Source organism: Gorilla gorilla, chromosome Y (genome assembly GCF_029281585.2).
Source record: "Gorilla gorilla gorilla isolate KB3781 chromosome Y, NHGRI_mGorGor1-v2.1_pri, whole genome shotgun sequence".
Taxonomy (NCBI): domain Eukaryota; kingdom Metazoa; phylum Chordata; class Mammalia; order Primates; family Hominidae; genus Gorilla; species Gorilla gorilla.
This window is the reverse complement of record NC_073248.2, coordinates 52,310,572-52,324,541: the sequence shown is the minus strand read 5'-3', so window position 1 is coordinate 52,324,541 and position 13,970 is coordinate 52,310,572. Positions and strand designations below refer to the sequence as shown.

The following is a 13,970-nucleotide window of genomic DNA, read 5'->3' as shown; positions in this document are numbered from 1 at the left end:
CTCACTGCCCACTAACACTATTTACAAGAATCTCCAGGCCTGAGAAAAGGCAGCCGACAATTTTAAACTCTCTGGATTAAGTGAAAACTAGGACAGAACTAATAAAAATCTGAGTACACATTCGCAAATGAAATTTCAAATCAGGAAGTTGATGGTGTAGCACAGGCTAAGCGCAGGGCGGTGGGTGTGGAGTTAGAAGCAAATATTTCCTAATGCAATGCAAGCTCAACCACTAACTGAACAATCAGCTCTGTCACTTCCTGTGTGGTGCTCTGATTTCTTCATTCATTCGATGGATATCATATTGGCCTCTACGAGGATTTGAGAGGTGGGAGCGGAGAAGATGATATATGCAGAAGCACTTTGGTCTCTTAGGAGGAAAAGCGCCATTAAAATCCAAGGCATTATCACCATTACCGATGTGATTGTTGTTGTTCTTCAGCCGACTTACCCAAGTGGCCTTGGGACAGGATCTGGTGGTGCTGGGGGATTTTAACTACCCAGTTATCTGCTGGAAAAGCAATATAGCAGGCCACAGATAATCAAACCAGTTCTCAGAAGGGGTTGGGGGAAATCTTAGTACAAAAAATATAGGAAGTAAACAGCGTGGCTGCCCTTCACTTGATCCTTAGAAAACAATGAGGAATTAGTTGCAGATTTAAAAGTAGAGAGTCCGTGGTTAAGGCAAGCACAGACTGACAGGAAAATAGTAAAGACAGTGGGCATTCAATTCAATAATTTCAGTTGTACGGTATTCAGCGAGCACCTACTCTATGCAAAGCACCATGCTAGGCATTGCAGGGCGGAAAAGGCTAAGAAACAAAAGAATTTCAAGATAATTAGGTGGAGCGGGCGGGCGGGCGGGCTGCTGAGGATGCACCGCCTGCGCCTCCCTCCCTGCGTGCCTCACTCCGGGCGGCCCGGGGCTGCCGCGGTGCGCGGGTGCCGGGCCCTGCCTTGCCGGCCACGGGGGAAGGGGGCGCCATGGGGCGCTGCCGGCCCTTCCCCGGGGCGCCGCGGCAGCGCTGGTGGCGGCGGCAGCAGCAGCAGCAGCGGCAGCGGCAGCGGTGGTGGCCCGGTAGCGGCGGCGGCTAGGGCGCGGGGCGCGCTGCCATGGGCCTGGCCGGGCTGCAGGCAGGAAGATGTCCAAGCCCCGCGCGGTGGAGGCGACGGCGGCGGCGGCGGCGGTGGCGGTGGCAGCGACGGCCCCGGGCCCGGAGATGGTGGAGCGGAGGGGCCCGGGGAGGTCCCGCACCGACGGGAGAACGTATTTACCGGGCAGTCAAAGATCTATTCCTACATGAGCCCGAACAAATGCTCTGGAATGCGTTTCCCCCTTCAGGAAGAGAACTCAGTTACACATCACGAAGTCAAATGCCAGGGGAAACCATTAGCCGGAATCTACAGGAAACGAGAAGAGAAAAGAAATGCTGGGAACGCAGTACGGAGCGCCATGAAGTCCGAGGAACAGAAGATCAAAGACGCCAGGAGAAGTCCCCTGGTACCTTTTCCAAACCAAAAATCTGAAGCAGCAGAACCTCCAAAAACTCCACCCTCATCTTGTGATTCCACCAATGCAGCCATCGCCAAGCAAGCCCTGAAAAAGCCCATCAAGGGCAAACAGGCCCCCCGAAAAAAAGCTCAAGGAAATACGCAACAGAATCGCAAACTTACGGATTTCTACCCTGTCCGAAGGAGCTCCAGGAAGAGCAAAGCCGAGCTGCAGTCTGAAGAAAGGAAAAGAATAGATGAATTGATTGAAAGTGGGAAGGAAGAAGGAATGAAGATTGACCTCATCGATGGCAAAGGCAGGGGTGTGATTGCCACCAAGCAGTTCTCCCGGGGTGACTTTGTGGTGGAATACCACGGGGACCTCATCGAGATCACCGACGCCAAGAAACGGGAGGCTCTGTACGCACAGGACCCTTCCACGGGCTGCTACATGTACTATTTTCAGTATCTGAGCAAAACCTACTGCGTGGATGCAACTAGAGAGACAAATCGCCTAGGAAGACCGATCAATCACAGCAAATGTGGGAACTGCCAAACCAAACTGCAGGACATCGACGGCGTACCTCACCTCATCCTCATCGCCTCCCGAGACATTGCGGCTGGGGAGGAGCTCCTGTATGACTATGGGGACCGCAGCAAGGCTTCCATTGAAGCCCACCAGTGGCTGAAGCATTAACCGGTGGGCCCCGCGCCCTCCCCACCCCACTTTCCCTTCTTCAAAGGACAAAGTGCCCTCAAAGGGAATTGAATTTTTTTTTACACACTTAATCTTAGCGGATTACTTCAGATGTTTTTAAAAAGTATATTAAGATGCCTTTTCACTGTAGTATTTAAATATCTGTTACAGGTTTCCAAGGTGGACTTGAACAGATGGCCTTATATTACCAAAACTTTTATATTCTAGTTGTTTTTGTACTTTCTTTTGCATACAAGCCGAACGTTTGTGCTTCCCGTGCATGCAGTCAAAGACTCAGCACAGGTTTTAGAGGAAATAGTCAAACATGAACTAGGAAGCTAGGTGAGTCTCCTTTCTCCAGTGGAAGAGCCAGGACCTTCCCCCTGCACCCCCGACATCCAGGGACGGGGTGTGAGGAAGACGCTGCCTCCCAATGGCCTGGACGGGATGTTTCCAAGCTCTTGTTCTCCTAACGTCTCGACAGGCGCTCACTGAAGTGTATGAATATTTTTTAAAAAGGTTTTTGCAGTAAGCTAGTCTTCCCCTCTGTTTTCTCGAAAGCTTACTGAGCCCTTGGCCCCAAGCACGGGCCGGGCATAGATTTCCTCTTCCACAAGCTGCCGCTTTTCTGGGCACCTTGAAGCATCAGGGCGTGAAATCAAACTAGATGTGGGCAGGGAGAGTGTTGCTTACCTGCCCTGCTGGGGCAGGGTTTCCTGAAACTAGGTTAATTCTTTATAGAAATGTGAACACTGAATTTATTTTAAAAATAATAATAAAAATTAAAAATAATTTAAAAAAAAACCACAGAAAACAACTTACATGTATACAGGTCTTGAAGTGAGTGAAGTGGCTGCTTTTTTTTTTTTTTTTTTTTTTTTTTTGCTTTCTTTGGCTTTTTGTAGAAGAGATTGAGAATGGTACTCTAATCAAAAATAAAGTTTTGTAGTGGAACCAGAGATTACTTACCTGACATCCACCCCCATTCCCCCTCATCCTGCTGGGGTTGAAAGTTCCAGACCTGCTGTCGAGGCCTTGTGTTTGTCAGATACCCAGTGTCCTCCTGCAAGGATGCAACTGAGCTGAGGTGTGAGCCTAGGAGCCCAGGACCCCTGACCCCAGCCGCTGCTGCCAGCCTCAGAAAGGCACCCAGGTGTGCAGGGGAGCACACAGGGCCCGGCAGCCCCCAGGAATCAAGGATAGGGCTAAGGTTTTCACCTTAACAGTGAAGGCAGGAGGAATAGGTGGCTGCTTCCTCCCGCCCTTCACAGAACTGATTCTCACACACTGTCCTTTCAGTCCAGGGGGCCGGGGCTCAGGAGCCATGACCTGGTGTCTCCTGCCCACCCTGGTCCCAGGTAAATGTGAATGGAGACAGGTATGAGAGCCTGTCCTCCTCTTTGATTTTCCCCCCAACCCCACCTCGGGCCTTACGACGGTGTTACCTAAGAAAGTCTTCCCTCCCACCCCCTCCCCCATGCTAGCCTGGTCAGTGGTCAGCAAATTGGAAGAGGATCCGACGGGAGTATAAATGTGAGACACAATGTCTTGATTATACCTGTTTGTGGTTTAGCTTTGTATTTAAACAAGGAAATAAACTTGAAAATTATTTGTCATCATAAAAATGAAACAAATTAAAATATGTATTGCCAGGAAAAAAAAGATAATTAGGTATGTGTGTGCATGGTTTTTAACAAAATAATAATAAGCATAAAAGAAAATAATCCAGTTGATGAGAAAAGAAGAAAAGACTGACAAGAGGACCCCTATGGCTACTTTTTACTTCACACTTGAAGAGAAATATTTTAAATATTAAAACATAAATAAAAAGTAAAGGAAATTATTACAAGGCTCAGAGAAAGAATAGTTTTAGCTGCTGAGAAAAGGTTAAAGGTTAGTCTTAAAACTTTACCACTTGTTTAAAATCAGAGCATCATAGGTTTTTATTCTCTTTACTAAAAACAGAACTATGGGAGAATGAGATTAATAAGAATATCTTGATACTATGAATGTTTAAACACAACACAAGCAAACACCGGTAGTTTCTGGAATCCCTAGCAATGGCCACTACCCACCCACACAAGGCCAGTCTACATGAAGGCTGGGAGCCCACTGAGGCAGCCTCAGAAATCAGCTAAGCTTAAAAGGCTATGCTCCAGGAAGATGTGAGAGGTCCCATCCACTGACTTTTAGAAACACAATTTCAACAGGGAAAAGCCATTTAGGGAAATGCCAGCCTTTATACCTGAAAAACCCAGATGGCAAATCCTTAATAATGCACTTTATGATTTAAAATCCTCCCATAAAAGACCAGCTCTCCTTAAGTGAGATTTCAAGGCAGGCATCTATCTACCCACTTCTTCTGGGACTTGATTCCCACACAAGAGCAAACAGCTTTCTGGGATTCCTGGTTTCCCTCCAAGCTGAGCTGGCACTGCTTGTGTATGCACAGGGCTGCTAGCAATCAGATAGGCCTACGCCCAGCCCTATCTGGGCACCCTGATCCTGGACACCCCTGATCCTGATCCTCTGCTATGGGGAGACTGCTAAATGTAGGCAGGTGGGCTACAACAGGGAAGAGAGGCTCAACGGTTTTTCCCCCAGCTCTGCATTAACCTCGAGGGTTCCATCTGTCTCCCCTCATCCTCACCACACTATTCTCTCTCCCCCTACCTCTCCTAAATGATGCTGAGCCAAAGGAGAAGAAAGCAGCACATCTCTCTACTTACCGAGGGGGAGGACTATGATGGGGATGTTCTTGGGACGCTTGCTCTCCTTATCAATGAATTCCCCCGTCACGGTTTTCTCTCGCTCAGTCACCCAGCAGTTGTATTTCCCTCTATCTTCCTGGCGGAGGTGGTAGATCTTCAGCACAAAGACACTGTCGCTCTCTTTGGCCACGTTAAGCTGTCCCCTGGCTTCCCGGTGAGCAAATTCGCTGTTGAGGACAGGCACAGCGTTAGGGCCTATGGTGGCGATGAGCAAGCTGTTGAAGGCCCAGGAGACAGCAAAGTAACCGTCGGGAACATTCTGAGCCTCCAGGATGCATCTGAACTCCACCGGCTCGCCCACCGTGTGCAGCCGCTTCTCTGTTTCCAGCCGAACAGTGAATTCTTTGTCTGAGAGAACAATTAAGAAAAGAGACACATTCTGGGTGAATGAGGGCCCCAGCCAACTAAACCACATTAGCACATTCCCACTATCTTTCCTCTTCTTTACAATACTAATTGCGGGGAGGACCACAGCACTTGGCTTGAGAGTAAAATCCAACTCAGACCCAGGTTATCTGAGGTCCGGAGAAACGCCTGAATATCACAGACAGAATTCAAAACTACTTCAGCCCAGACGGTCTAAGCAAACTGTTACCCCAGTTAAACCAATGGGGCTCAGTCTGAAGCTTTAGATGTCTTGCATGAGACCCCCAGTTCAGTGAGAAGCTACTAATATCACTCAAATGGTGGATTACAAATATCTAGCCTTGATATATGCACCCAGAACTCTATTTAAGCAACAGCATTATAAACATTTTCAGCAGATATTGTAAGACTTACCCCACTGAGGTCTGTGGGAAAAAATTACAGAGTGGCCTAGGTGCTGGCCCAATCCTAACAAATGCTCAAAGATTAAAATTCCCTCTCTACCCCCCGCCATGTGAATACTAGAAATAAGATGTAGCTATGACAAAACCCTAACAGAATTACATAGAAAAAATAAAAACTAATGTCTGTTCACTAGTTTACCACCTGTCAGATCAAATCTTTAGGCAGATTTCAATGGAAGTAGGTACTTTCCCACTGAAGTACCTACTAAGTACTACTTTAGTGGGAAAGTACCTACAAAGTACTCAAGCCTGGTTAAACCTTAGTAGGTACTTTCCCACTTAGGAAGTACTTAGTAGCTACTTTAGTAGGAAAGTACCTACTTCTGCTGAAAGCCAGACAGCCTCTGAAATGATTACTAAACCCAAGCAGCCTCCAAAGAGCTAGGTGTTTTTTAAATTTTTATTTATTTACTTATTTATTGTGACAGGGTCTCGCTCTGTTGCCCAGGCTGGAGTGTAGTGGCATGATCATGGCTCACTGCAGCCTCGACTTCCCAGGCTCCAGCCATCCTCCCACCTCAGCCTCTGGAGTAGCCACCATATCTGGCTAATTTTTGTTGAGTTGGGTGTTTAACCAGGCGTGAGGGGGTGACCAAAGAGGGGCTCATCACCACTAACAGCATCATCACAACCTGTGTACCAGTGTACAGTGGCTATTAATCCCATTAGACAGCTATCGTATCTCATAGGCACCCAGGGCAGAAGTCAGGGGGAAGAAAACGGAGTTAAGGGTTAGAGACTGGAGCTGTGACCACTGCCCAGTTCTAGCTCTGTTCCTCTAAAAAGAACACTGAGGTGGAAAAAATCTCATGGCAGAGATGTTTGAATTCCATGTAGATTCATTAGCTCTGACCTTGTCTGCCTTCCCTAGACTGGCATGTCTAGTCTTTCCCACTATCTTCAAGATCTTGCCCATTCATCCCGTCCTAGGCACTCTTCAAGCAGACGAGGTTTCTGTTTCCCCGAGAAAACATAAGAGTCACGCATGAGCAGCATCCACATTCCTCTTTTCCAGCCCCAGCTCAGCTTTACCCCTCCCGCTCCTCAGGCTCTCCAGCCCCTCCCCCCGATATAGGCCAGTGTCCTGCTGCAAACACCCCTTCTTTCCAGTGACCTAACTACTTCCTCTAGCAGCCAAACTTCCTGACAGGGAAAACCACGTCATCAACTCCAGGGCCTCCCCTCCAATGAAGTAGCTGCCGTCACAGCTTCCAGCTCCCAAGAGACCAGTCTTAAGAGGCATGGATTGAAGGAAGCACATTTCACTCTGCCACCATCTGCCTGGATGAACACACCCATATGGGACAGTCCCCGTGTTATCTGCTGGATATTATCTCTCACGTCAACCCAATTAGTCATTTATAACCCGACATCAATGGCAGAAAAGCACTCCTTCCACATAAACACCACTGGAGCTGTGCAAGGGGTACCCTAGACCTCAGACCTTTCCATTGCTCCAGGTTAGCCTGGCTGTAACTCTGGCTTTCTTCTTTCAGCGGCCAAAGACTCTGCTTATCTCAGGGGAATCCCCCCATGCCTTGGTGACACCTTCATGTTCCCAGGTTGAAGACACAAGATTTACCCACATCACCCCCGTTTCTGCCCTTGGTTATGCCCAGTCAATTACATCTCTAGAAACTGACCTGTGCTTTTTCCAATACCCCTTCCACTTCATCTCACTGAAATTAGGCTTCACTGACTTAGCAAATGTCACGAATGATCCACCCTACCCCTACCCCTACCCCCATCCTAACCAAAGGCTTTCCTTAAGCAGGTTGAGGCCTCTGAGCCTGCTCTATGATCCCTTCTCTCCTGCTCTTCTTCTTGCTGGCCTGCCCACTCTGTTCCACTCTCTCACCTGTTTCTCTGGTCACCTCTTACTGCTGCTGTTCTCCCAGGCCCTTTCCCATTTTAACCCCATGGGCTCTTCCAGGGCCCTGATCACTCTCAGGCTCGGTCTCTGAGCCGCAGACCCCTATGTCTGAGGACCCACTGGGTGTTTCGCACACTGAGCATCTCTATCAGAGTCTATCTGATGGATGGGCTCTTTCATTAGAATTTACAAAAAGAAAAGGCAGCCAATGCTGCCACAAATGCAAAGGTCCCGCATGTCTTCATTATTGTTCCTTCCCTCCCACAGTTCAAGGAACCCCCAGAGCCCCAGCCCCAGCCCCAGCCCCTGGGCTTCTAGACAGTTGGACCCCTCCTTCCATTGTGCTCTTTATCCTTTCACCTCTGGCACCCACTGACCTAGCCTTGGCTCTTATTAGCTCTTTTCTACCTGGTCTCTTGGCTTCAGATGCAACGGATTTAATCAACCTCCAGGTGGCCTCCATAGGTTTTTCTTTCTGAAACCCTGATCTGATTGTCTTACTCCCTGCTTAAAAATCTCTACCTCCTCTCCAGCTGTCTGCAGCAGAGGTCTTCAAACTTTATGAAGAAGAGGACAAAGGAAGGGGACTTTTTATTCATACAAAATCTTCTGCTGCCAAACATAGTTGAAGCAAGGGGGGACCACCCAGGCCCTCGCATGCCTTCTCCCTGCACTCCTGGGTATGCACACGTGCACATGAACACCAACACACACCCGTGTCTAACCTCCTAGGCACCTTTGAGGGGCTTCCAGGGTTCCAAGAACAGCTTGAAAACTCTTGCCCCACAGAGTCAAGCCCCGGCTCTATATCACTGCATTTGGGGCTTTGGGCTCTCTTTCCTCTCATCACACACATCTGGAACTCAACATCTGGAACTAGTCATACTTGACTCCTTTCTGCTTGCCAAACATATCAAACACTTTTGCACTTTTATGCTTCTTCTACTGCTGACTCCTCAAGCTTCCAGACTCAGTTCAAGTCAAGAAACTTATTGGTGTTCCTGGATTTGTCTTATCAACCATCCCATTCAGAGAAAACTATGGTTGCAAGAACACTTCCTATTTCCGGTATTCCCAGAGCACTCTATACAAATGCTATCAATGCACTTAGCACATTTTACTTGTCCATTGGTTCTCAGGTCTGCCTAAGTGCAGGGACCAGTGCTAGTCATCTTTGAAGCCCTTAATGCCTATCACCATCACACCTTCAATGCTGTGGAGACTGGCTACATGTTTACTGAAATAAACTGAGAAGGGTAGAGTTGGAGATGCAACTGCTGAACCTAAACAGCACAGGAATGCAGAGTGAAGTCATCAACGTTTTTTTCACTTAGTTTTCCTTTTGATGGCTTAGTCTAGATACACTTTCAGGGTAAATTCAAAAAGTTCTAATTCCAAATTGGTAAGATTAAAATAAAGATTAACTGATGCAACCTAATTTAAAAGCATTAAGACTCAAAATTTGGCCCAAATTTTTGAAGTTGATCTTAAAACTATCCAGGAAGGGAAAGGATAAATATAAAATAAAGCCCCTTGGATAGATTTTTTAATACTGAAAAATCCAGAAGCTGCTAAATATCCTACAGAGAAGATAAAGTGCTCCCTAGTCCTACCAACCCCTATGGTAAAAGATTTCACATCCATTAGATGACTTATTAAAGTGATGTCCAGAGAATTGCTTCTGCCCTAGAAGCTTTGCTTGAAAAAAATGTAGATAGCAGAAGAATCACCTGGGAAGCATGCCAGAAATCCAGCTTCCCAGGTCCCATCCCAGGAGCCTCCAATTGAAGACTTCTGGGAAGAAGCCCCAAAATGTGTACTGTTAGCTGAGTCTGAGGCATTACTCTAGAATGGCAGAGAAAGTATGCAAAGACCCAGACAACTAACTGCAGCAAATGGGACAGGGAGCCCAAGAGACAGGTCCTGAAGAAGGACTCCACCTGTACTGCAACTCACCAGCTCATTTCCCACAAAGCCACACTCACTCACCAGAACCACCACAGTCCTCACTGGAAGTGGGCATCCTCACAAGGAAAGGCTTTCAGGCCACTCATCACCAACTTAGTGATGGCACAACAACCACGCTCCAACCAAAGCTGGGGGAACTGAAGGCCCATGTGAGACCCTGCCCTCAGCCCAGCAGAGGCAGCCAGCAACAGCTGTCAGCTCTGGCCTGGAGCCTGGTGGGCTCATGAGACTGGGGAGTAGAGTCTGGGGCCACAGGAGATACCAAGAGAAGCCAGGGAGGGTTTCAGCTGGCTGTGCCACCATCATTTTGCCTCAAGACAAATGATGGTGTCTAAAGACATCATGCAACCTCCTCAGGACCCCTTCCAGGCCTTCACTTAAGAAAACATCTACAGTGGAACTTGGTACTCTCAGACTGGCCTCATCAACATGCCCTATGACTCCTCTTGAGCCCCAACATAAAGTAATCTGCATTCAGCATCCTCACCTGCAAAATAGGAGTACTACCACCAACTCACCTCACAGAACGTCTGGGGGATGGTGAAGTAATATGTGATAAAGCATTTTGGAAATTACAAAATATCACCAAAGACTATTATTAGATAAAAAAATAATAATTTAAGCCAAAATTTCTCTAGTTCATAATGTTAGACCTTGGATGGAAGTCTCATTATCTCAAATGGCTTCTGCAAATGAAACCAGATGGGTACCCGAGGAAGGCTACATCATTAAACGGGGCAGCAACTGTGGCTAATGGGAATGAAAGCCCAGAGTTTTAAGATACAAATGGTTTCTCAGAAATCTCCCAATTTTTAAAATGAGTTTCTAATTCAAAAAAGTGTAAACACCACATAGGTGGAAGAAAGCATGTCTCTAAGCAGGATTCAGTCTGTGTGGCACCTGCCTGTGACTCAGGTCTTAGGATACCTATGTCCCGCACATCCCTCAGCTCCCTCCGGCCGCACACAAGACCCGCTTTAACTTCACATGAAAACCTGCTGTCCTGGTAGAGGTGCCCAAAGAAGGAGTCTCCACATTCTCCCAGTATCTGACAGCTTTCACCACCAAGTAAAGTACAGGACAAGAGGCTCAGAGGGACTGACCAGTTGGCTGGACGTTGACCACGGCTCCCTCGGAACGCTTTCGGGTCATAGCATACCATGACCCATCCGGATCCTGGATCCACTCGGCGGCCTCGCAGTAGAACTCGCCCTGGTCAGAAGGCTGCACGTGGAAGATGGTGAGGCGGAAGGTGGTCCTCCCCAGCTTGTCCAGCAGCACCTCCCCCAGGCTCTGCCTCTGGGCATATTCGCTGCCGGAGTGAAGCATGAAATCTCGGCTCAGGGAGATGACCTCCACGGGCTTCTCACCAACTTTCTGCCAGAGCCAGGCCACAGACAGGTGGCTGTGCTGAACGGTCTCCGAGGCCACCTCACAAGTGAGCTCCAGTGGGTCCTGCTCCACTCTGTGCAGAGTCTGGGGCATGGCAGTGGTCTGCAGGGAGTCTGGGATCACTGCAACACAGAAATGTCCTGAGACTGCAGTCACAAAGCCACAGAATCTGAGACTCCCGGGGCTAAGCTCCCATTCCACGCAGGTGTCACTGCACTGAGTCCCTAACAGTCATCCTTGAACCATCGATTCAAGGCCACAGACAGCCCCAAATGCACATAAACGGAAAGTTTTCTGTTCAGATTTGGAAATGCATTATTTTGGTGCTTACACTTACCTGTCTCGAATTTTAATAACACTTGGATAAAACATGGGGTGTATTTCATATTACATAATAAATGAACTCCCTGAAAATACTGTCTTTAAACAATTGTCTTATAGGTCAAATAACATTTGTTGTTGATTCTGGCACTGCTTTGAGATACTTTAATTTCACTTCTGACTGATCCTCTAATGGAAATACCTCCTGGAACTTTTAGTTTTACATTTCTATACAACATCCTTCCTTTCCTTCCCACATCCCCATCCTGTAACTTACTTCAGCAATGCAGCCCTAGGAAGATGATTTTTTTAAAAAACCATTTTTGGTAGAAACTATAATCATCATACCCTATTTTTAGTGGGTTTAATTTTCACGTAATTCATCGATCAAAGGGGTCCTCACTGGAAGGAAGCCACAGTCTGGAGAGATTCAGGCAAGAGAAGAGATTTTCTCCGTGATCCCTTGGTCAGAATCATACCCTGATCCTTGCTTGCACCTTTCTGGAGATTAAATAGCACCACCTCTCTGTATGATGAGAGTACCCTAGTCACAACTAGTATGTGTTTTCTCCCTGTTCTCACCCAAGGATTGGGTCTTACAGGTCTCCTGCTGGGAACGGCCAAGTGCAGTGGCTCACACCTATAATCCTAATACTTTGGGAGGCTGAGGGAGGTGGATCACCTGAGGTCGGGAGTTCGAGACCAGCCTGACCAACATGGAGAAACCCCGTGTCTACTAAAAATACAAAATTAGCCAGGCATGGTAGTGCATGCCTCTAATCCCAGCTACTCGGGAAGCTGAGGCAGGAGAACTGCTTGAACCAAGGAGGTGGAGGTTGCAGTGAGCCCCATTGCACTCCAGCCTGGGCAACAAGAGCGAAAGTCTGTCACACACACACACACACATGAAAAATAAAAGGTCTCCTGCTGGGACACAGACTAGTTAGAGAAAGGAAAAATAAACAAATGATAGTATGTGTATTAATAAAAGAACTAGCAACACCCACTGCTTAGTTGTGATAATAAAAGCTGGACATTAAGATAGGCAGAAAAACAGAACAGCCTTGATATGGTTAACCCTTTGACACTGGCAAACACTGTGACCAGTGCTGCCCACACTGGAAGCTCCTGCATCCCTCTTCCTCATGTTTCCTTCAGCATTAAGGAGCAACAAGGGAGACAGCCAGTTCATAGTTCCTTACGCATGGAGCCAAAGGACCTTCAATGTACAAGGTCTGAGCAAGGACCCACAGCCGCATGTGCTTCCTGCTTCAGCAGTGCCCCGTGGGTCTCAGAGCTACCCAAAGGCCTATCCTTCCGAGAGGTTTCTCCTCTCTTCCAACTGATGTCATAAGTCTCACCTTCCTTGTCATTCAGATCATCAACCACAAACGTCCTTGCCTTATATTTTCATATCCCTTTTCACCAGTTACAGGGTTAGTTAACTTATGAAATTCTTAACATCTGCATTAGATCTTTTTAAAGTTTCACCCTCAACCACCTATTATTTAGAAGTGAACACAGAAATTTAGTTTCCTTGTGCTATCTGTTGACCCCTAAAATATGTTGGGAGTTTTGGGATTTTTTTTTAAAGTCAAATGCGTGGCATAAAGCAAAATTACACTACTAAAGAACTGAGTCAGGCCAGACGCTGGCAACGTGAAGACAGCTTCTCCTTACCCACTAGGTTCATCTTTGCACTGTAAATCCCAAAGTATTGCTTATCGGTGCTGGGTGTGTGGCATTCATATTCTCCGGCTTCCCGGGCCTGAAGATCTGTGATGTGCAATAGGGTTGGGTTCCCCTGGACTCTTTCTATGAAGATCTTCCCTTCGCGGATGCGCTGGGTGTAGATGGCATAGGGGAAGGAAGAGTCCATGGTGCTGACGATCTGCACCTCTCACTCTGGCGACGAAGGCAGGTAAAGGGACCACTGGAAATTCTGATCAGAAGGTCCCTGGTAGCCACTCACCTTGCACCAGATAGTGATGTGGGAGCCCTCCGTGCTGTACAAGGGTCCTTCCTGAATGGTGACCTGCCGCTGTGCTGACACCACACCTAGGAGGGAGAGAAACACACGCAACATGCTCACTTACTTCTCAGACCAAAATGCAAAGTAGGCAGCAATCTCCAAAGGGTTTGTTATTTGTGTGACATGATAATAATATAAACAGCTTACTGGCCCTTTCAAAGGCACTCTGTGATTTATAAATATTAATTAAAACACTCTGTGGTAAAGCACTGTCCCTAATTTGCATATATGGGAATTTGATCATGCCAAGATGTGCTTTTGTTACTTACTCAACAGCTGACCCTTGGGAATTTCATTTAGCCCCTCTGTTTGTCATGTATATGGCAGTTTATATCTATTTATTAATGCTGTGTATAAAGTTTTTAATAAAATAAGCAGGAAAAGTTGAATCCTTGGCATAAATTCAGATGAAAACAAATAAAAGCAACCATCTAGAAATCTGGCTGAAATTAAATGCTTCTTCCTTGGTCCGAGTGCTGTTGGGAGGGAGTCCTGGGAGCACCTTTTTACTGGTGCTGCACCCTTCATTTTCCCATGTAGCTGCTCCCCAACACCACCCCAAGGAGCATTCCTTAGTTTCTCTTCCCTCCATAAA

At 47.3% G+C, this 13,970-nt stretch overlaps 2 protein-coding genes across 2 annotated transcripts in view; one reads left to right on the top strand and one right to left on the bottom strand.

Moving 5' to 3' along the window:
* LOC129530382 (immunoglobulin superfamily member 3-like) overlaps window positions 1-13,429 on the bottom strand; it is a 38,678-nt gene extending 25,249 nt beyond the window's left edge. Inside the window, 3 exon segments of the mRNA XM_055377163.1 lie at window positions 4,918-5,307; window positions 10,734-11,144; window positions 13,024-13,429. Coding sequence (XP_055233138.1) covers window positions 4,918-5,307; window positions 10,734-11,144; window positions 13,024-13,429 — 1,207 coding nt within the window.
* On the top strand, window positions 1,244-2,188 carry LOC129530289 (N-lysine methyltransferase KMT5A-like). Its single transcript, XM_063703389.1, has one exon. It carries the CDS (start codon window positions 1,301-1,303, stop codon window positions 2,186-2,188), a length of 888 nt encoding a protein of 295 aa, XP_063559459.1. The 5' UTR covers window positions 1,244-1,300.
* Window positions 13,430-13,970: the final 541 nt, after the last annotated feature.

Coding starts and splice junctions, on each gene's coding strand:
- LOC129530289 (XM_063703389.1), top strand. CDS start 1,301: ATGAGCCCGAACAAATGCTCTGGAATGCGTTTCCCCCTTCAGGAAGAG.